Source organism: Haliotis rufescens, unplaced genomic scaffold, assembly GCF_023055435.1.
Source record: "Haliotis rufescens isolate VD_foot unplaced genomic scaffold, xgHalRufe1.0.p SCAF_25, whole genome shotgun sequence".
Taxonomy (NCBI): Eukaryota; Metazoa; Mollusca; class Gastropoda; order Lepetellida; family Haliotidae; genus Haliotis; species Haliotis rufescens.
The window spans coordinates 6,770,676-6,791,297 of NW_025963946.1; the positions used below are offsets into that span (position 1 = coordinate 6,770,676).

The following is a 20,622-nucleotide window of genomic DNA, read 5'->3' on the forward strand; positions in this document are numbered from 1 at the left end:
ATTCGTTGAATCTGAATGAGTGAGTATGGTTCTTCCCTGCTTTTAGCAATATTCCAGCAATATCGTGACGGGGAAACCATATGGGGAATCGAACTAGGCTACCCAACCGCCAAATGTGAATCAAAATCAACCATTAAACCTTTTTTCATCTGGGAGGTGCATTTCCAGTTAGTAAATATATTTAAATGATGTTCAGGAAATATCCCAACCATCTGCGAAGGAAGTATACTAGTCACTCATTTTTTTAAGAATCGTTATCCATAAAAATATAAAATAGAGAGAAACAGCGGCACACAACTGATGTTTGTTTCGATATGTGGAACTACATACAAAGCTATTTTTACAACGTGGCAATTTCACTTCTTTCATGAGAGAAAACAGAATACATGGGAAATAACCCGCGAAGGTCTTCAACAACCCATGCTAGCCGTATGACATGAAGCTTGGAAAACTAGTCGTGAAGATCCGGGTTAGCATAGGTCTTCAGCAATCTATGGTTGTCGTGAACGGCGACTAACGGGATCGGGTGGTCAGGCTCGCTGACTTGGTTGATGCATGTCATCGATCACAATTGCTTGGATCGATGCTCATGATATTAATCACTGGATTGTCTGGTTCAGACTCGATTATTTACAGACCGCCGTCATATAGCTGGAATATTGCTGAGTGCGGCGTTAAACAACAAACCAACCAATCAACATGGGAACTACCCAGTTTCACGCATGGTCTCCAGTCCTCACAGAGTTATCTCCCTTTTACCACTTCAGCCAACTGTCCTATTGCGAAATATTTATTTTCCTTGGGTGTAATATAAGGATCCTGTTGCGGGTGTAATATAAGGATGCTGTCGCGGGTGTAATATAAAGGATGCTGTCGCGGGTGTAATATAAGGATGCTGTCGCAAGGGATACAAAAACAAAAAGAGATCAATTTCTTGAGGTTTAATATTGAACCAGATTCCGGTTCTTTGCTTTTCAATATAATAGTATTACTAAATAAAGGACTATTTTTAAACAAAGATATATACTCACAAATAGAGCTTGAATTAAAAAAGACAAACACGCAGCCGGTTCTCCAGTAAACTCACATAAGATACCACACGTAATCTGTAATACGTCTCTTTTAGTTACCGTTTTACCAGTATGATTTTCACAGGGAACACGCCATCAGGGATGTGGATTCACAAGGAAGAAACTTGGGCAAACCGCCACGATTGCGAAAGTAGGAAAACAGCAGTCGGCTGAAACGAGTCTAAGTGGGAATACGTAATCTGCTCAAAATAAGAAATCGGACTTTCATGAAACAATAGTGACGCATCATGATACATTGTGTCATACACTGTAAACTTAGCCCCACATCTTAATGAGGTTTTTGCTTAAGGGAATACTCATTTATTTTGAGGAGAGGGGGCTGGTAAGATTGAGCGTGAGAGGAGGTTATAAAAAATGAGACAGTGCTATTTGTTTCAAATAAGAAAACATATATGTTTGAACATTACGTGGGGACTGGTCATTTATTATAGGGACCGGCATGAGAAGATGTTACATTATTTGGGGGCCATAACAAACTAGGGATGTGTCACCAATTCACCACCTCAATCCCATCCCCTGTCAATTCACCCCCACCAACCCACATCCGCCTATAATGACTTACCAGTCTCAAAAGATCGTGTGTGTTTTTGCTGTAACTGTGCAACTGTGAGTAGCAGGCAATCTCATTAAAACCAGATATTAGTTATAAAAACAAAACCAAAATCTTAACAGACACAGTTTTAATGCATACAATTTTAAAGGTAAATGGAAATGTATGTTTATAATATTTGCGCATTATTTGTCACCCCTTCGTTGTCTGCAAGAAACCCAGTTCGCCCTGGTTAAGTCCCTTGGTCTGCCAGCACTGAGCTCGTGGATTTCACTTAAGCCGTAAACATCTATTACCCGCATCACTTGGTCTTTCTAACGCCATATTAAACTGACATGCAATGACTTCTTTGAGTGGCATTTAGAAGTTGGAGTGATAAAGTAAGACGAGTTCTATGGATGAACAACTTCTTTATTACAATTGGTGCGACGTTTCGGTGTAGATCCTAACACCTTTATCAAGCAAGTGATGGATAGGGCTGAACAACATAGGTATATATACACTTATTGACATCTAAGTTGTTACAGTGACTAGTTGATGGGCACAGAGGTGATTAAGCCAACTGGAAGCCAGTGGATGACTGATGAACACAGAGTATACTAGCAGAGTAAACAAGCTAACTGATGGAGATGATGGAAGCCACTGTATTAATTGGATGGACAAAGGGATTGAGCAATTAGGTGATGGTAAGCAGGCGGGATGTAATAGCCTTGGTCTCTGTTCATTGCTGGCTGGATCCTTTTGATGAGGATGGCTTCTAGGAGTTTCCTGATTTTGTAGTCTGATTGGTTGTTGGCCAGGATCTTGATGTTGTTCCACTGGATGTTGTGATCGGGGTGGGTTTGGGTGTGGTCGGAGATGGCTGATTTTGAGTCATTTTTTTGTACTGAGGTCTTGTGTTCTTTTATTCTAATGGGTAGGGGCCTGGATGTTTCTCCTACATAGGAGTCGCCACAGTCACATTGTATGTGATATACGGCTCCAGCTGGGTCTTCTTTCTTAGATGTAGGGGGCTTGCCATTGGCGCTGAGGATGTTCTGGATTGTCCTGCCTCTCTAGAAAACATTCTGCCAACTTGATTGCATTTCCGTACACGCGTCACATGTACACAGGTACATTCTATGTCCGCTTAAATCACTTTCATCCCATTTCTTCACCGACATCAAATGTGGCAATGTGGAGGCACAATTGCAATACTTTCAGCACAACACTATTCATGTGGGGATTTAAAACAATTATATTACAGAGAAGAAACGAAACATGTCAACAAATTCATGATTTTGGTGAATTTGTGCACTCAGTTGTTTGTTGTGCCATTTCCCAGAAATGTAGGAAAAGTGTGATAAACTGATCGATTACCACAGATTCATATTCATAACAATACTCATGTGAGGATGCAAAATGTTTCTAATACACAACAGAAACCAGTCAAGTAGAAAACAACACATTTAGCTAACCTTGTTACATTCTTGTACACAACAAACAACACATAGACAGGTAACTTCTATGTCCGCCTCAAACAATACAATCACATTACATTTGACAGTTTAAATAAATATGTCACACTTACAAGTTTACACAATGTCATGTTTATTTTATTTCCTATGTGAGCGCGTTATAAATAAGTGACTTCTTGGAGTCAGTCATGGTGATGTCCACCCCGCTGACCACCTTCATGTTGACTGTGACGTCACCTGGCCGCCCAGCACTAAACATGGGGAGAAGAGACTCCCTCCACTCAACATCCAACTTGGCCAAAACAATCTCCCTGTCGAGATCGATGAAGGCGAGTCTCCCCCTCCCCACGTCCAGCACAACGCCATAGTGGAGGGTGGCATGTGTGCCGGGTGTGTCAGACATTGTGTTTCTGTAACACTCCCCCTCCTCCCCTTGCTGATACACGCTGGTACAGATACTCCCCAGGTGTGTGCCACAGTTCTCTACACAGACACACCAGGAGCGGCGCTGTGCATGAACATACCACCCACTGTCCACCTGGCTCTCCTCCCCCACACCCATCTCCAGGGCAATACGCCACCCCAACCCTCCACCCACCACACCCACCCTGGAGTGGGTCTCCCAGTATCGTGGTGTGTGTGAGGCCGGGGTGACATTGGAGGGGGATGGAGGAAGGGGGATGGGGGTGGAACTACAGGTGCCGCGGTATGTCTGTAACCTGCCGCTGTCTCTGTGTCTCTGTAACCTGCCGCTGTCTCTGTGTCTCGTGGCGGGCGGCGAGGTGACCAGTTCACCGTCTGTAGTTACGTGGCAGTAGTCTGTGTTGGCTCGAGCAGCGTCCAGTTGTAGTTTAGGACCTGGAAATATACATTTTGTTTACAGTTTACCAAATGTCTTCAGATAACAAATGGAGCAGCTCATTGTGAACCTCGTTTCAATGTTTCAAAACACCACACTGAACGATCGGCTGTCATGATCGTCTGTCTGTGAATTTCATTGTTATTGTGATAAAATACAAATAATTTCACTGTGAAAGTATTTGTATGGGTATTTTAAATGTTTTACATAAATGCTTGTATGGATTGACAATGAAATCTTTACTGCATAAAACATGTTGTTAGTTAAGCTGGTCTGCCGTCAGTAGTCAGAAATAGACACTTGCTGCCGGAACACGCATATGATATCTTTAATTCATTATTGCACGATAAAACTATTATTGTTACTATTCTAAACTCTTCTTGTACAATTTTGTAAACAATAAGACAGAAAAAGCTGTTGTTTGACGATATTTTTACACGTGAGTGTTCAACAGACACAGTGTGAACAGGTAACTTCTACGTCCGCTTCAATCACTGGCCACAGTTTCAGCACACTCGCTGGACGGGAGGATGTCGCGTCATGTGTTGTGACTGGGCAATGTATTTGTGAATTATTTCATAGTTTTATTATGTATTTTTCACATTGAACAGTTTTTTTATATCTCTACACAGTTCGTTACATATTCCTCAACACAAAGACACTGATACTGACCATTATGATCATCACTATGTATAGGTTAGGCCGAGACGACCCAGTGTCTAATCGTTGAAATGATAATTAAACCGTGAGTCCAGTTATTCAACCGATTCAACGATCAGCACCTGCGATCCGAGTGGTCTAACATACTTAAACATTTATGGCACCCTAACTGCTTAAAACACATTGTTTTGTTGAAGGTATTTTGAAAGATATTCAGGAACTCCATGCTCAACTGTGAGAACACTGTGTCAGTGTGAAGCACGTGAAATGTGTTCTCCGAGGCTATTGCATGTCCACCTCGCACGTTGCCGGTTTGGGTTATGAAATGCATGTCCCGGGGCAAGTATACCATTCATATTTGACCAACTCGAGCACATTTATCAATCAACTAAATATTACTTGCCTATGTTGATGGGCCTATTATGAGCAAATATAGCCCTGATCAAGATAACAGTAATTTCTTGTATCTGTTCGTTTTGTTGAACGAAAAGCTACAAAATCACAAGTACTGTACAAATACTCGACTTCGTAGAATAAAATAAAACTTGCATAAAACACATTTCGCAGTGCATAAAGGGATAAAACAATTTGTACTATTGTACGTAAAAAATTAGTTGTTAATTTTCTTCCCTTTCGCCAATGTCGCCGTGGCAGAAGACTACATTCGTTAGCCTTCAGTGCGAACTTTGCGGGTTCGAATCCCACTGGCGACAAACATTTTTCATGAAATTGTTCTATCATCAAGATAAATGATAGAGGAAAAAAGAAGTTCAGTCATTGCCAAGTGGTGTTAAACTAACAATTCAGTCAGTGAGACCACGGACAAAGAAGCCATGGTTTAAATATATTTAACATTTAAGTCAATTGGTGAACATACAGCGTAATTGATGACACATGATTATTTCACTGTAAATGGCGGAATAGCTGAACCAACTTTTTATCCATACTCAACTCATACCCGTAAATATTCAAATATGTATACAAATTTAAGTATAAACTTTCACCTTTAATCAATGATCAACGATTTCCAGCCTCCTCTCTACACTTCTCTTCTCGGTGTAAACGAAATTATTTATTATAAGAGGACATTTTTCGATAAATGCTTTAACTGCTCCATGCATTATGATATTTACTGCAGCGCATCAATATCTTTACATGCTTTTGTTTTAAGTGTGGGCTTCTATCTTGCCGAGAGCATTGACATTAAACAAACTAGCGCCAGTAATTGTTTTACAAACAAGACACATGAGCTAACTTAGTTCTAAAGGTTAACCAAGATAATGGTATTATCGGCCCTTGTTTTAGCCATTATACAACATGAACCTTTGTAATATTGAAAGACCGTGTTCAGCTACACGTACCTGTTGAGAAGGGAGAAACAGGTTTTGTTTTGTTCGTTTCTTGTTTATCGACGCACTCAGCAACTTTCCCGCTTTATTGTGATCGAGTGAGTACGGTTTTACGCCGCTTTTAGCAATATTCCAGCAATATCACGGTGGGGGACACCAGAAATGGGCTTCACACATTGTACCCATGTCCGGAATCGAACCCGGGTCTTCGGCGTGGTGAGCGAACGCTTTAACCAGTAGGCTACCCGACCGCCCTTCACGCTTTATAACGGCGATCTGTAGATACTCGAGTATGGACCAGAAAATCCAGTGATTGACATCATGAGCATCGATCCACGCAATTGGGATACGATAACATGTATCAACCAAGTCATCGAGCCTGACGACTCGATCCCGATCCCTCATACGACAAGCATGGGTTGCTGAAGACCTATTCTATCCCGGATCTTCACGGGTCGGGAGAGCCAGGTAGGCCTTGCACATGTCTCTACCAGCGTGACACATTAAAGTCGTTGATGAACAAAATAACGACTAGTTCTCCAAGCTTCGTGTCATCCTCTTATTCCAACAATTGACGAGAGATCTCCGTGGCTGTTAGTGACGAAACGTCACGGGTGGACAACCTCAGTACACACAGTATCATGTCTTGTGTTTAAACAAACGACTAACGAGATATCTCCGTGTCGCAGTTTACATGGCATACATGACAGGCTTGCATTGGGTGTTGTCACGTTTTCTCCCCCTACACGATTCACGTTGGGTCAGCTCTTCTGGGACACACACGCGCGCCGTGTGCACAGATATCTACCAACCTGCAGGTGGGGACATTACCTACTCGTTGCTTCTTCCAGAGTTGTTGTCGGCCGCATCGTGAAACGTTTACGCCCACTTCGCTATTTCTCATGAAGCGTTATCTTGGAAGTGCTATTTCAGTGTTACAAGAGTGTTATCTATCTAACGCCTCTGCCAGTCAGGGCAATACTAAGTTACTCACTTAAAACACTTCAAGGGATCAAATTTTGATATATAGCATTTGTGAATGCCATTAACCAAAGAGGTGCAACGCCCTGCACCAAAATGTAATGTCCCCGTGGGCGAGGGTGGTTCTTAAGTCTTCAAGACAATCTGGATTTTCAGAATAGATCTTCAGTAAACAATGTGAGAAACTCGACAACGTCCATGCGACCAGACACCAGAAATGTCCAGAAACTACAGACATGCAGGCAGTATCGTGTCCTGTGTTTAAAGGGAAGTCAACATCACGCAGTATCATGTCCTGTGTTTAAAGGGTGGACAACATCACAGCACGCTGTATCATGACCGGTGTTTAAAGGTTTCACAATCTCAGCACGCCAAGTACCATGTCCTATGTTCAAAGGGCAGACATCACCACACCAAGTACCATGTCCTATGTTCAAAGGGCAGACATCACCACACCAAGTACCATGCCCCGTGGTGAAAGGGCGGACAACATCACTACACCAAGTACCATGCCCCGTGTTTAAAGGGCGGACAACATCACTACACCAAGTACCATGCCCCGTGTTTAAAGGGCGGACAATATCACTACACCAAGTACCATGCCGTGTGTTTAAAGGGTGGACAACAATACTACACCAAGTACCATGCCCTGTGTTTAAAGGGCGGACAACATCACTACACCAAGTACCATGCCCCGTGTTTAAAGGGCGGACAACATCACTACACCAAGTACCATGCCCTGTGTTTAAAGGGCGGACAACATCACTACACCAAGAACCATGCCCTGTGTTTAAAGGGCGGACAACATCAGTACACCAAGTACCATGCCCCGGGTTTAAAGGGCGGACAACATCACTACACCAAGCACCATGCCCTGTGTTGAAAGGGCGGACAACATCACTACACCAAGAACCATGCCCCGGGTTTAAAGGGCGGACAACATCACTACACCAAGTACCATGCCCTGTGTTTAAAAGGTGGACAACATCACTACACCAAGTACCATGTCCCGTGTTTAAAGGGCGGACAACATCACTACACCAAGTACCATGCCCCGTGTTTAAAGGGCGGACAATATCACAATACCAAGTACCATGCCCTGTGTTTAAAGGGCGGACAACATCACTACATCCAGTATCATGTGTTGAACATGGACGACATGACTGCACCTAGTACCGTGTTGTGTTGAAAATGGTCGATAACATCAGTAAACCCGTGCCTTCTTCTGTGTTCAGAAGATGGTCAACACCACTAGACACAGTTCATTGTTCGATGCCTTGTGTTTAGGAAATGGAAACATTACAACACACCGTAACCTGGTGGATTTCAGTGATACACCAATCACTACATACTTTGTGAAACGTTTTCAGCAGTGCCCTGTCGACTAGGAAAAAGCGCTTCACCCAGTAACCTATCCTGTCCATTAAGGGCGAGCAACGAAACTTGTAAAGTGTGGAACACGGCCAAGCACGCATCTGATTGTACTCACACTGCAGAGTCACCGGTGTCCTCGTTCCTGTTTTCAGAGTGTAGGTTTTAACACCCGCATCTGCAAAACAATTTCTAGATAAAAGAACAAACATAAACGCGCTCACACATATATAACTTAAAGTTAGATGTTGAGAACTCTGTTGGTTTCACGAGCGGAATACACCATCTTTGTACACAACAAAATATCTGCCAAGACAAATCTGGGGCCGTTTAATTACTTCAGTGGCTTAAAAAAAAATCCCAATCTAAGTTTCCTCCCCCTTCAACTGCTGTACATTACTGATGGAGATTCATTGTGTATTAGATCTTTAACCATTAATTTACAAATATCATAATATCATGTCAAATTGAAAATTCAAATCTGTGAAAAATTGAATTATTCAAATTCATATTTGGAAAAAGCCTACAAAGTAATCTTAAGATAATTCAAACCTATTTGAGCTTTGGCATTTTGAGCTTTTGAAAATATAGCCTGTGAAATATAGCATGAAAACTAAAGGGATATACATAGCTTCGTTATTTTGTATTGTTATTGTTTTCAAACCAATGAAACGTATCTTACCAAAACTTGCCAATGGCGTTGGATCGTCAGCTACCTCCAGCACTTTCAGCTGAGAACAAAAGAAAATCCAAGAATCACATAACAGTAGGTTTGTTTTGAATATGAGGTACAGGCGTCACTTTAATGTACAAACTATTACGAACATGACATGTACCAAGTCAATCGTGAAATGCTAAATTTAATACATCAGAAATAACGATTCGTATCTACACACGTTTGCTGAATGAGAATACTTACATCTTTGTATTTGTTTTCCAGGTCAGTTAGATGGCTATCTTCTGTCTGTGTGCCTTGATCTGTACAATAAATACACACAACTGTTGCAAATCGATGAACTATTTGACTGTTCCCTGAGTCGTTGTTGATAATGTATAGATAGCTCATTAGCAACCTTAATGTATAGATAGCTCATTAGCAATCTTAAACTAAACATCAAGAAGAAGACACGAATCTTCTGTATTGTTTGAAATGACATATTAACTCAATACGATAACACAGCATTCAGTAGTAATCAATAAAAAATGTTAATGTCATCTTTTTGTGTTCTACCAACCTCTATAAGCAAAGTTTTCAAATACTTACTCTTTGTTTGTTTTATTCATAGCTTCAATCAATCTTCATATACAAAATGAACTATCGCCAAAGTAAGAAGCAAGTACCTGCATGTGTATGTGCCTGAGCAGCTGATCCATCTTCATTGACAGACCCAAAGTCAGAAATGTAGGATTTCAATTTCTCCAGGCCCCCTGTGTTGAAACTGGATGCCGGTGCACTGTGTGTCTCAGGTGGAACTGATCTGAGATGCGTCTTCGCTGTGTCTTGTATCGAACTCTCCAGTGTGAGAAAGTCAGAGTTTGAAGCATATCTGAGCACTGTCCTGATGTAGTCTGAAGTCCACTTGCATCTTTCCCTCTCGCCTTCAGAGGTAACTTGTACAGTGTGCAGTTTTGACAGTTCCTGTTTCGTCTGATTCTCAAGGTCTATGACCAGCTCCTTCTCTCTTTGATCAAGTTGTGTCCTCAGAGAATGGAAAGTGTGGTGGATGGCCTCCTTAAGAGCACTACTTGTATTCTTTATGTCATTTACGACTTTGCTGACGCTCTTCAAATATGCTTGGTGATAAGTATGATGGGCAGTCACATTCTTCCCATGTTGTTCTATCCGTCCTTTTGCAGCATCAGCAGCCACATCTAAATCCTCAACGCCGTGCTCGGAATGCTCGCCAAGCCTGCATTTGGCACAAATTGAAATGTTGCAGTGTTTATCAAAATATTCAAGAGGATAACGATTGTGAAGTTTGCATACTTGTTCTACAAACATGTCCCCCGTATCCCGAAAGGTTTCAACAACATGTCGCCTGGTAGTTTTAAAACCATTGTGCAAGTTCTGGCAGTATTCGCAGAGGAACTCTTCACACTCCTGACAGCAACACACAGCCTGATTGCCATCATTTTCATGTGTACAGAGAAGCTCTGTGGGGCGATGTTTGACGGTCAGGTGGAATATTTCCTTCTGTCTGACTGCATCCTTCTGGAGACTTGTGTCTGCGAGGTTGACCTCCCTCTGACATGTGGAGCATGATATCACACCACCAGCCGCAGATGTCACACACGTCTCACACACAGCGTGTAGACAGGGCAGTAAGTAGGGGACTGGACCTTTCAGGGTAAACTGCAGCTGACAGACAGAACACTTCGGGAAGGTGTCCATTCTGGAACAGAGAAGAGCATTGTCTCTATTACAACAAGAACATTGTATTTAAAATTGTAATAATGCAAACAGTTTATCAATAATGGCACATTGATTTCACGAAAATAAATAGACTAAACCTAAGCATTTACACTTGATCCATGATGTATTTGAATTAAAACAGGCAATCACATTACAACTGATTATTGAATATTTAAAGATAAAGATTCCTTGAGACACATGTTGTGATATTGTAGTATTGAATAATGATGCTGGTTGTTAGAACGTTTTCCTAGACTGCCTTTCTTATTCTGGAGACACTGAATGTCAACAGGGCATTGTGCCTAATGCATGCCTACTGATGCGGTGAATGCTCTAGCAAACACTAAGTAATCGGAGCCGTCATTTGTATGCATATTTCATAATCAACTAGTGTATTGACGTCGAAATGCCGCCAATCAGACTGCATTAGACTTATGAATTGGCTGTATCGCTCATGAGAACGGTTATAAACACAGTGACCGTGTGACACACGGAATTAGAAATTAATCTATTTTGTATCTGTTTTTGGTCTTTTGTCTGAGTAAAATTGAAAAAACGTTCTAAAAAAAAAGATCATATCTCTGAACATTGAATTAGAGGAGGTGGCGATGCCAATTTAGATATGGACATCACCATGACTGACTCCAAGAAGTCACTTATTTATAACGCGCTCACATAGGAAATAAAATAAAAATGACTTTGTGTAAACTTGTAAGTGTGACATATTTATTTTAAAGGTCAAATGTAATGTGAGGTTATTGACTGAGGCGGACATAGAAGTTGCGTGTCTATTTTCTTTTTTTTTGTGTACAAGAATGTAACAAGGTCAGCTAAATGTGTTGTTTTCTACTTGACTAGTTTCTGTGGTGTATTAGAAACATCGATCAGTTTATCACACATTTCCTACATTTCTGGGAAATGGCACACCAAAAAACTGAGTGCACAAATTCATCAAAAGTCATGAATTTGTTGACATGTTTCGTTTCTTCTCTGTAATATAATAGTTTTAAATCCCCACATGAATTGTGTTGTGCTGAAAGTATTGCAGTTGTGCCGCCACATTGACACATTTGATGTCAGTGAAGATATATGATGAAAGTGATTGAAGCGGACATGGAATGTACCTGTGTTTATGTGATGGGCCTACGGAAATATTACAAACCTATGATTGTGGGATCGAATCCCGGATCGCGCCAATTATCTTTCTAGGTTTGTCAGCACCATAACGTGCTCATTGGTTCACCAAAGTGGTAAACGTCTGAGACCTGCATCACTTCGGGCATACCTCCCAAATTAAGCTGACGCGACGTGTTGTAGCAGGAAGCTTGTTCAAAGTGACGTTAAACTCAACTCACACACTCACTCACAGAAATCCATGGAAACCTTCTCTCTATAGGGTACTCCACCTAAATGCAAGGAGTGCCTGCATGTTACCTGAGGCCCTGAAAGGGTGTCTGAATGTAACCAGCATCACAGTTGCTGCACTGCGAACAAGTACAGGAAACCGTCAGACTCTAGCATGGGCCGGTGTTACTCTGATACAATAACACTTGAATATAAACAAAGAAGATAATACTATTCTGAAACACGTGAGAAAATAACGTTGAGATAAAATAGACATATTGAAGTTTGAGGGAGCTGAGCCTGTTATTTTTTGTTCTTCTCTATCGTGAGATAAGTAAAACACATTCCCGCACTGATGTTACCTCAGTGTTTGGCCATTAAATTGGAACATTACGAAAACTTAACAACTTGTAAATAGTTTTCTATCCCTGGACTTGAAAAACATTTACTGCTGACATTAAAACTATTTCTTGAACTACCACTACGACCGCCACGATAACAAATATTCACATAGTTTCCTTTTCATTTTGATGCATCTTTACAAGCAATGTGTGGCACATTCTGCAATATTTCTTTATCTGAAAGGTTACATAATTTACCAAAGTATGAGGTACAAATGCATCGAATTCACTTTGTTTGTTTGATGTTTACTGCCCCACTCAGCAATACTCTAGCTATATGATGGCGGCCTGAAAATAATCGCGTTTGGACCAGACAATCCAGTGAGCATCGATCCACGCAATTGGGATACGATCACATGCAACAACCAAGTCAGCGAACCTGACCACCCGATCCCGTGAGTCCCCTCTTACAACAAGCATAGTCGCCTTTTACGGCAAGCATAGGTACCCAAAATCTTCACGGGATCCAGATTTGGGCTGCATTGCAATTTGTTCTGTTGTGCTTTAGATTTTATATAATGAATCACCACGGCCTGAAAATAAATCTTGACAAGTAAAACCAGTGGTCAATAGGTAAACATAGTCCAGCGTCGTCGAGGTACGTTGACATTCGGTCTGCAGTCTGCCAGGTCAACTGAAAATTGCTCGGCTTCCCCTTGTATGTCTATCAAACAAAAGTTCGCAAGGTTATCATGAAAAGAAATACACGTGTCCTTTAATAACTGGTGCAATACAGTCCAAGCCAATCGACTCGTTAGTACAGTAAGACCTTGTCACTCTCAAATCGTGCTAAGTACAGTTAAACCTTGTCACTCTCAAATCGTGCTAATTACAGTTAAACCTTGTCACTCTCATGGCAGATATTACGTGACAAATTGCGAACTTCTTTCGTCTTTTTTTTGTTTGTTTGTTGTTTAACGTTGCACTCAGCAATATCCCAGCTACATGGCGTCGGCATGTAAACAGAACGAGATGAACCAATGGTATATATCATGAGCAGCGATATACACCGTCGGGGTACGATGACACGCAATAAACCAAATCCCCGCGTCGTGACCTGATCTATCTTATCGCTTCTTACCGGCCTACGTTGCCCGGACCTATTCTGACCCAGGATCCCCATGGGGGTGATTTGTTTTCAGTGATTCGACCAAATTATGGATTGTCTCAAGCAATTAATTCATCGAGTGTACGTAGTTGCAGATGACGAGCCGTCATAGTGTCTGCAGTTCAAGTGGCAATTTGGCGAACCTGTATTAGTGCAAAGATGGACGTAAAGGTGTCGTAGCAAAAGAAATATGTTAGCCTATTCTCAAACATGCCTTAGCGCTAAGGTATCTCAAGTTTACGACAATACTTAGCAGAGGTATAACCCCGGCCAATAGACGGCATGTTGAAGAAAACGATTCGACAGTAAACTGTATCATGAAACGAGTGTTTGTCACGTGAATTTTCTCAGCAGCAGATCCCAGCAAACACTGCTGAAACATTGTATGACCGATAATGATGTATGCCAAACTGCGAGTCGAAAACACATGATAGCTTTACAATCATTCCATACAAATGTAAACAACATACCTTTTCCGAGATGTCACAGTTTTTGTAGTTCCAGATGATGAGATGTCATAGTTTATGTAGTTCCAGATAACGAGATGGCACAGTTTATGTAGTTCCAGATAACGAGATGTATCAAAGTACATGATTCCAAGTGAATTTATGACAGGAACTAGGTTATATGTTATGCATAGTGTGGGTTGCATTTTGGCGATAACTGAAAGGGTGAGTTCATTTCATTGATGTGGAATAGACATTTCTATGCATATTTGACGATAATCGTTTAGTAAAGATTTGTACATCGTAACTATTTTATTCACTTGTAAGCAACAAACGATTTTCCGCCATTTTGCGATGCATGTAGATTAAAGCTTTCAATACGCGACGAGTTGGAAGTGTATATAAGCAATCACTGTGTATGTACAACGGAGGTATTCCCATGTTGAGTGTGAATTAACAAGAAATATTTTAGTGGTGTTAGCACTTTTTATAATGAAAGGAACAAAGGCTATGTGAGTTATTAGGAAGTGCATCATTTGAAGTATTGCCAATGTAGAGCCTTTGGATGTTGAATAACATGACTTTGAAATCAGTGAGGCTATATGTGGCTCAGGGATGCAACTCAGGGAGATACAGTGCTGGATAGCACATAACAAAAACAACCGATGAGAAGATCATCGATGATTTTTCAAAAACATAAAATATTGTTTTACCTGATGTCAGACTTTAACAATGAATAAGATACTCCTCAAGAATGAACGTATTGGTGTACTGACCGTCGCGATCGTGAGGTGTAGCTGCATCCAGGACAGGCTGTACACAACCTTCTCTCTCGTGCTGAAAGACTAACTGTTGACAAGTAAGCATCTGTATCGCTGCCGCTGGTGTTTTTAATGGTTAATGTTAGACATTCTATTCTGTAATTTGTATTATTATAAAGAAAAAATGAAATATGCTTCTCTTTTTGATAGGTCGATTTTTCATCTTTTCCATGACACAGATTCTCAGTAAATGTCAAATGTATATCTGAATGTATCTGACATGATAAGCTGTCAACCGATCTCGAGTGGCATATGGAGTGATGTACATAGGCTCTCACACAGTGTATATCGCACCATATGCCCGGAGGGAAAGCGTTCAGCCCGGGTTTGATTCCTACTTGCGTGCAATGTATGAACTTCAACTTTGTGTGCGTCGCCGTCATATTGCCTGAATATTGCAAAAGCGGCGTAAAACCATATTCACTCGCTTATTCCAACATTCGTACAAGTATAGGCACATGTGAATTATAACACGTATAACTCTCTAGAGATGGCGTGAACGAGTGACGTCCTGTCGATGATTCAGTTGGCACATATAAACCTTTTATCTGCTCCGGGATTAATCCAAGTATTAGAATGTGGAATATTTAAGCATATTTCCTGGTGTGCCTATGCGTACGTACACTGCATGCGCGTGTGTAAGGATCGCCGTATGGATGGGTTCATTATTAGTACAAAAGTGGATGAATAAGAAAACGTACAACTTTATTGGTAACAACTTCTGGTTTATTGTATTCAGCAACGTTTCGATGTATAATCTTACACTGTTATAAACCAGAAGTTGGTAGCCATAAAGTTGTATGTTTTCTTATTTACTCGCCAACTTCTAGAACGCCAATCAAACAGTTAAAAGTATATATTACAAGAATAGTGCCCCCACTCACAGTCGCATCAACACTTAACTCTCACCAATTACGGAGTGGCATTGCATTCATCAGGTAGGGTTTCCATCATGTCGCGGTGCAGCTGTTTACTTTCTCACATCAGACAAACTTTGTGTCTGGGAAAATGTATAGATGGCTTTTGAACCGTGACACAGTGGTACTTCAGGATAATACTACAGTATCTTACTTTGGTTAAATTGTACGGCATATGAAACTGCACTGGTCACCTTGGATGACCCTTGAACATGAACTCAACAGTTATATTGTATTGTATTAATCTTCTAACCGGCAACAACCTGGGCTGGCGTTTGCGGACGTGAGTATTATGTATGCATGGTACATGCAGTGCCTGACCCTGAATGTCGGCACCACGTTATGTCGGTTACGCTTCAGAATGCCTTAGTCACTTGTGTGTGTTTTGTAATGGCTGACTGGAAATGTATGTGATGCGACCTTGTCGTAGTTCTGGCATATACGACAACAAATATTTTCCTTTGCTATAAAATATTTCATATAAAACAGCACACGTTATCACCCATGACATATACAATTTACAGTGAGCATATTTCTTATATAGATAATGCCACAAACGCCAGACGGGAATGATCTCATACATTATTTTCTTGCTTATCTGTTATATGTGCGTCGTTTTATAAACGTATATCACTTTGCAAGTTACATATTCTGCATTGGTCATGTTCATGTTGAAATTATTCTGTTTGTTTCAGAATGCTGCTTTGGGGCGTCTGCGTTTTGCTACTCCTTAATGTGGAGTTAACACAAGGTGTTGGTAAGTTATGTTTATTCATTTACAAAAAAGTCTGTCCAGAGTACAACTGCAAGTAAGTGATGAACCGATGACGGGAATAACATTTTGAATCAAGCCCACTTCATTCGTAGTCGTGGATGAAGAATGATGTATGTTTTGAACTTTATTTCTCGATTTGCGTTAAAATAGGTCAAACTTGTCAAACACAAGGAATTTGGTCAAGAAGTTTACCTTTAGCTTCAGGTATATCGATGATCTTGTATCGTTCAATAACGGTCAAATACTAGTATTTAATTCTATTTATCAGAATTACCCATCTGCGCTAGAAATATAAGTGACCAGTAAAACCGCCTCATTTATTTCATATTAAGATCTAGGCATTAAGATTCGGGTTGTCAAACAATATCACAAGGCTGTATGACAAGGTGGATTACTTCAGCTTTTTACTGTCGAGAAATAGTTCAGCAGCTGCAGCCTTTGGTATCTACATTTAACAACTTTTTGGGGCCAATCGTGCGTGCTCTTGTAATGAAGATTTCAAGGAGCGTCAAACGTTGATTCGTCAGGGTTACAGCATTAAAGGCCATAGTAAGACTTTCAAAACGTTTTGTTGAAGAAGTTTCAGAATTGTCACAGCAGTGACACAACAGATGTTAGCGCAAATACCTTATTTTAACCAGAACCATTTTCTGCTTTGCATGTGTTTACTTTTGTTTGTTGATGCATGTTGTGGGAGATAACGTACACAAATATATAAACGTGGCCAGAAATTTAACTCTTAGTGAGTGGGTTTGGCTTAACGCCACTTTTAACAGTATTCCAGTTGTATCATGGCGTGAATTGAACTCTTAAATCTGTCAATAGGTAATTATAAACTGAGTGCATCAAATAAGGATATAATGCACTTGACGTAATTAGCTTTATACCACCAGGACGTACAACACATCATATATAATCCCTGCTATGATAGGGGGCTTGAAAGAATGAGATATAAATGTGACATCCACAAAGTCCGTAGCACAGGTGATTGCAGCAAGGACTACAAATCAATCATAGTAATTACAAATGTGATGCTACTGTGAGACATACAGGAAACGGATGGAGACAATGATGGTACACCTGATAACGTGAAAGACACCTGATTTTCAACACCTAGCAAGGTGTAAATAAGGTGTTAAACACTATCCCCACTCACACTCATAAACATGTTATTGCACAAGGAAATCGCAGGTATTTATCACAGGTAACACACAACAGATGGGCAGACCGTTTCGAAGCGTCTGATGTTTGAAATTCAGCCTGATAGACAATTTATTTGTAAGCTGCAAAAGTTTAATATATTTACATACACAAATTGAAATTCTTGAAATAGGCTGTCCCTGTGGTAATACAAAGTCACATACAGACACATACACAGTACAAGTGGGACCAAGGAGTTTATTCCAGAATTTAGGCATCAATGCCCACAGGGGCACTGCAGATTTATGATGACGTTTGTCACTTGATGTACATGTTTGATTTTCTCATCATAAAGACATATTTTAAAAATACAGCAACAGCTTGGATCGTTTAGCAGATTATCTTTAACTGGCGGTCTTTAAAGATACCCAGCAACAAGGAGAGAAATGAAAATACTTTTTCTAATATAGTGAAACCCTGAGAGGTAGAAACTGAAGGAACCGGGAAACAATGTCTACTTTCTCCACCATTATTGAATGATCTTCCTCACGCTCTACATGCGTTTTCACACACACGTACATTGATATGAGAAAAAAATAACTACGATAACAGTCTTGAGGTTTACAATCTGTATTTCAGGTTTAAATTTAACACGAAATAAACATTAAATAAGTTTTATCATCACATTTCAAGAACACATTTAATGATTATTACCCTTATTCCGCTAACAATGGCGCAATGTCAACTGTGGATTGTTGATAATTGTGGCAATTATTGTTTGGTCGGGATTAGCACTTGGAACGCTCTGATAAGTACTCATTTGAGTATTGACGGCTTTGTCAGTAATGTATTAATGTGACTTTTTATCTTGTCAAATTTACCATGTATCATGTATCTGGAAACCAAGGCAATGTTTGAGTGTCTTCTACTGGATTATACTTATCAGGTATACAATAATGATAATATTTTAATGAGCATGCCGGGGCCAAATGAAAGTATATACATAAGAGGTGTTTCCACTTCTTATGGTTTCAACTTCGTGAGAATCATTGTCTGAGTAAAATATGGTATTCGTCCTCTATTTCTCCGGATACACTATTTCCGTCTTTGTACCTGTGACATACGTTTACATTAATATTGTGCGAAGACAGTCTATATTTACAATACACTCTGAATAATCTTTTATCGTTTAAACAAGTAAAATATCTTTCAGTTTGCTACAGTGATTTAATTCACTTTGCCGTAAAAATGAAGTGATGAGGAAATAGTCTGATGCCACTGCTGACAAAACGTATCCTTTAGTCCTGGTTAATTGAATTTATAGATATATGTGAATCTGCCACATCCTTGGAAATCCACACATATGAAAAGCCTCAACAAAATATGATGCATTTCTCATATCTGAAAACCAATTATTTTTACTGTTATCATCAAGCACCTTTAACATTTTATAACACTTATGTGGTTGTCTACTAGGCATCATGTCACTTAATACAACAATCAGTGTAGAATGAACAACTTTAGTTATTTCAATAATTGATAATTAAACAGATGTTCAATGACTTCTAGATCCACCACAATGGCATTAAAATAGCTTTGAATGTTGCTTTGCGTATCTCTCCGATTACAGAATATTTTGCATTTCATAAAACACAGAACATGTCAAATTATATTTTTGAAAACCAATTAGTCCAGAAACTTTCCTCGTTGTGACGGCCAACGGTATCAACACAGGTCAACATTTCATAAAACACAGAACATGTCAAATTATATTTTTGAAAACCAATTAGTCCAGAAACTTTCCTCGTTGTGACGGCCAACGGTATCAACACAGGTCAACATGCTTCACAACCACCAAGCACAACCATCAACAACCAAGCACCACAGCCTAGCATCATCACCAAGCGCCACAACCCATCACCAGCAACAAACACCACAACCAACACCGAGCACCACAATCACTACCAAGCGTCACCACCACAACCACCACCATCATCAAGCACCAAAACCTAGCATCACAGCCAAGCATAACCACGCACAATAACCCAACATCACAACAAAGCACCACAAACCAGTTCCATCACCAATAACACGCACTGCCACCGCCCCCATCGAGCATCATCACCAGAAAACACTACATCAACAAGCACCTTCACCAAGTACCATCACCGCCCCCATCGAGCATCATCACCAGAAAACACTACATCAACCAGCACCTTCACCAAGTACCATCACCGCCCCCATCGAGCATCATCACCAGAAAACACTACATCAACCAGCACCTTCACCAAGTACCATCACCGCCCCCATCGAGCATCATCACCAGAAAACACTACATCAACCAGCACCTTCACCAAGTACCACCATCGCCACCATCGAGCATCATCACCAGAAAACACTACATCAACCAGCACCTGCACCAAGCACCACCACCGCCCCCATCGAGCATCACCACCAGAAAACACTACATCAACCAGCACCTTCACCAAGCACCATCACCGCCCCCATCGAGCATCATCACCAGAAAACACTACATCAACCAGCACCTGCACCAAGCACCATCACCGCCCCCATCGAGCATCACCACCAGAAAACACTACATCAACCAGCACCTTCACCAAGTTCCACCATCGCCACCATCAAGCATCGCCACCAGAAAACACTACATCAACCAGCACCTTCACCAAGTACCATCACCGCCCCCATCGAGCATCATCACCAGAAAACCCAGGACCGCCATAGAACAGCACCATCGCCATCGCCACCATCACTATCAAGATTAACAACAACAAAGCAACAAAGCACCACCAACGACAATACCACCAACCACCACAACCACCACCAAGCATCCCAATCACCACCATTACCGCGGCCACCACCAAGCACCACGACCAGCACAACAACCTGTCATCACAAAGCACGACAACCCTACAACCACT

General features: G+C 40.8%; 1 protein-coding gene across 1 annotated transcript; it reads left to right on the forward strand.

Annotated features, from left to right (window-relative positions):
- Positions 1–13,421: 13,421 nt before the first annotated feature.
- Positions 13,422–20,425, forward strand: LOC124150211 (histidine-rich glycoprotein-like). The gene is made up of 2 exons (XM_048402204.1): positions 13,422–13,459; positions 19,759–20,425. Exons 1-2 carry the CDS (start codon positions 13,422–13,424, stop codon positions 20,423–20,425), a joined length of 705 nt encoding a protein of 234 aa, XP_048258161.1.
- Positions 20,426–20,622: the final 197 nt, after the last annotated feature.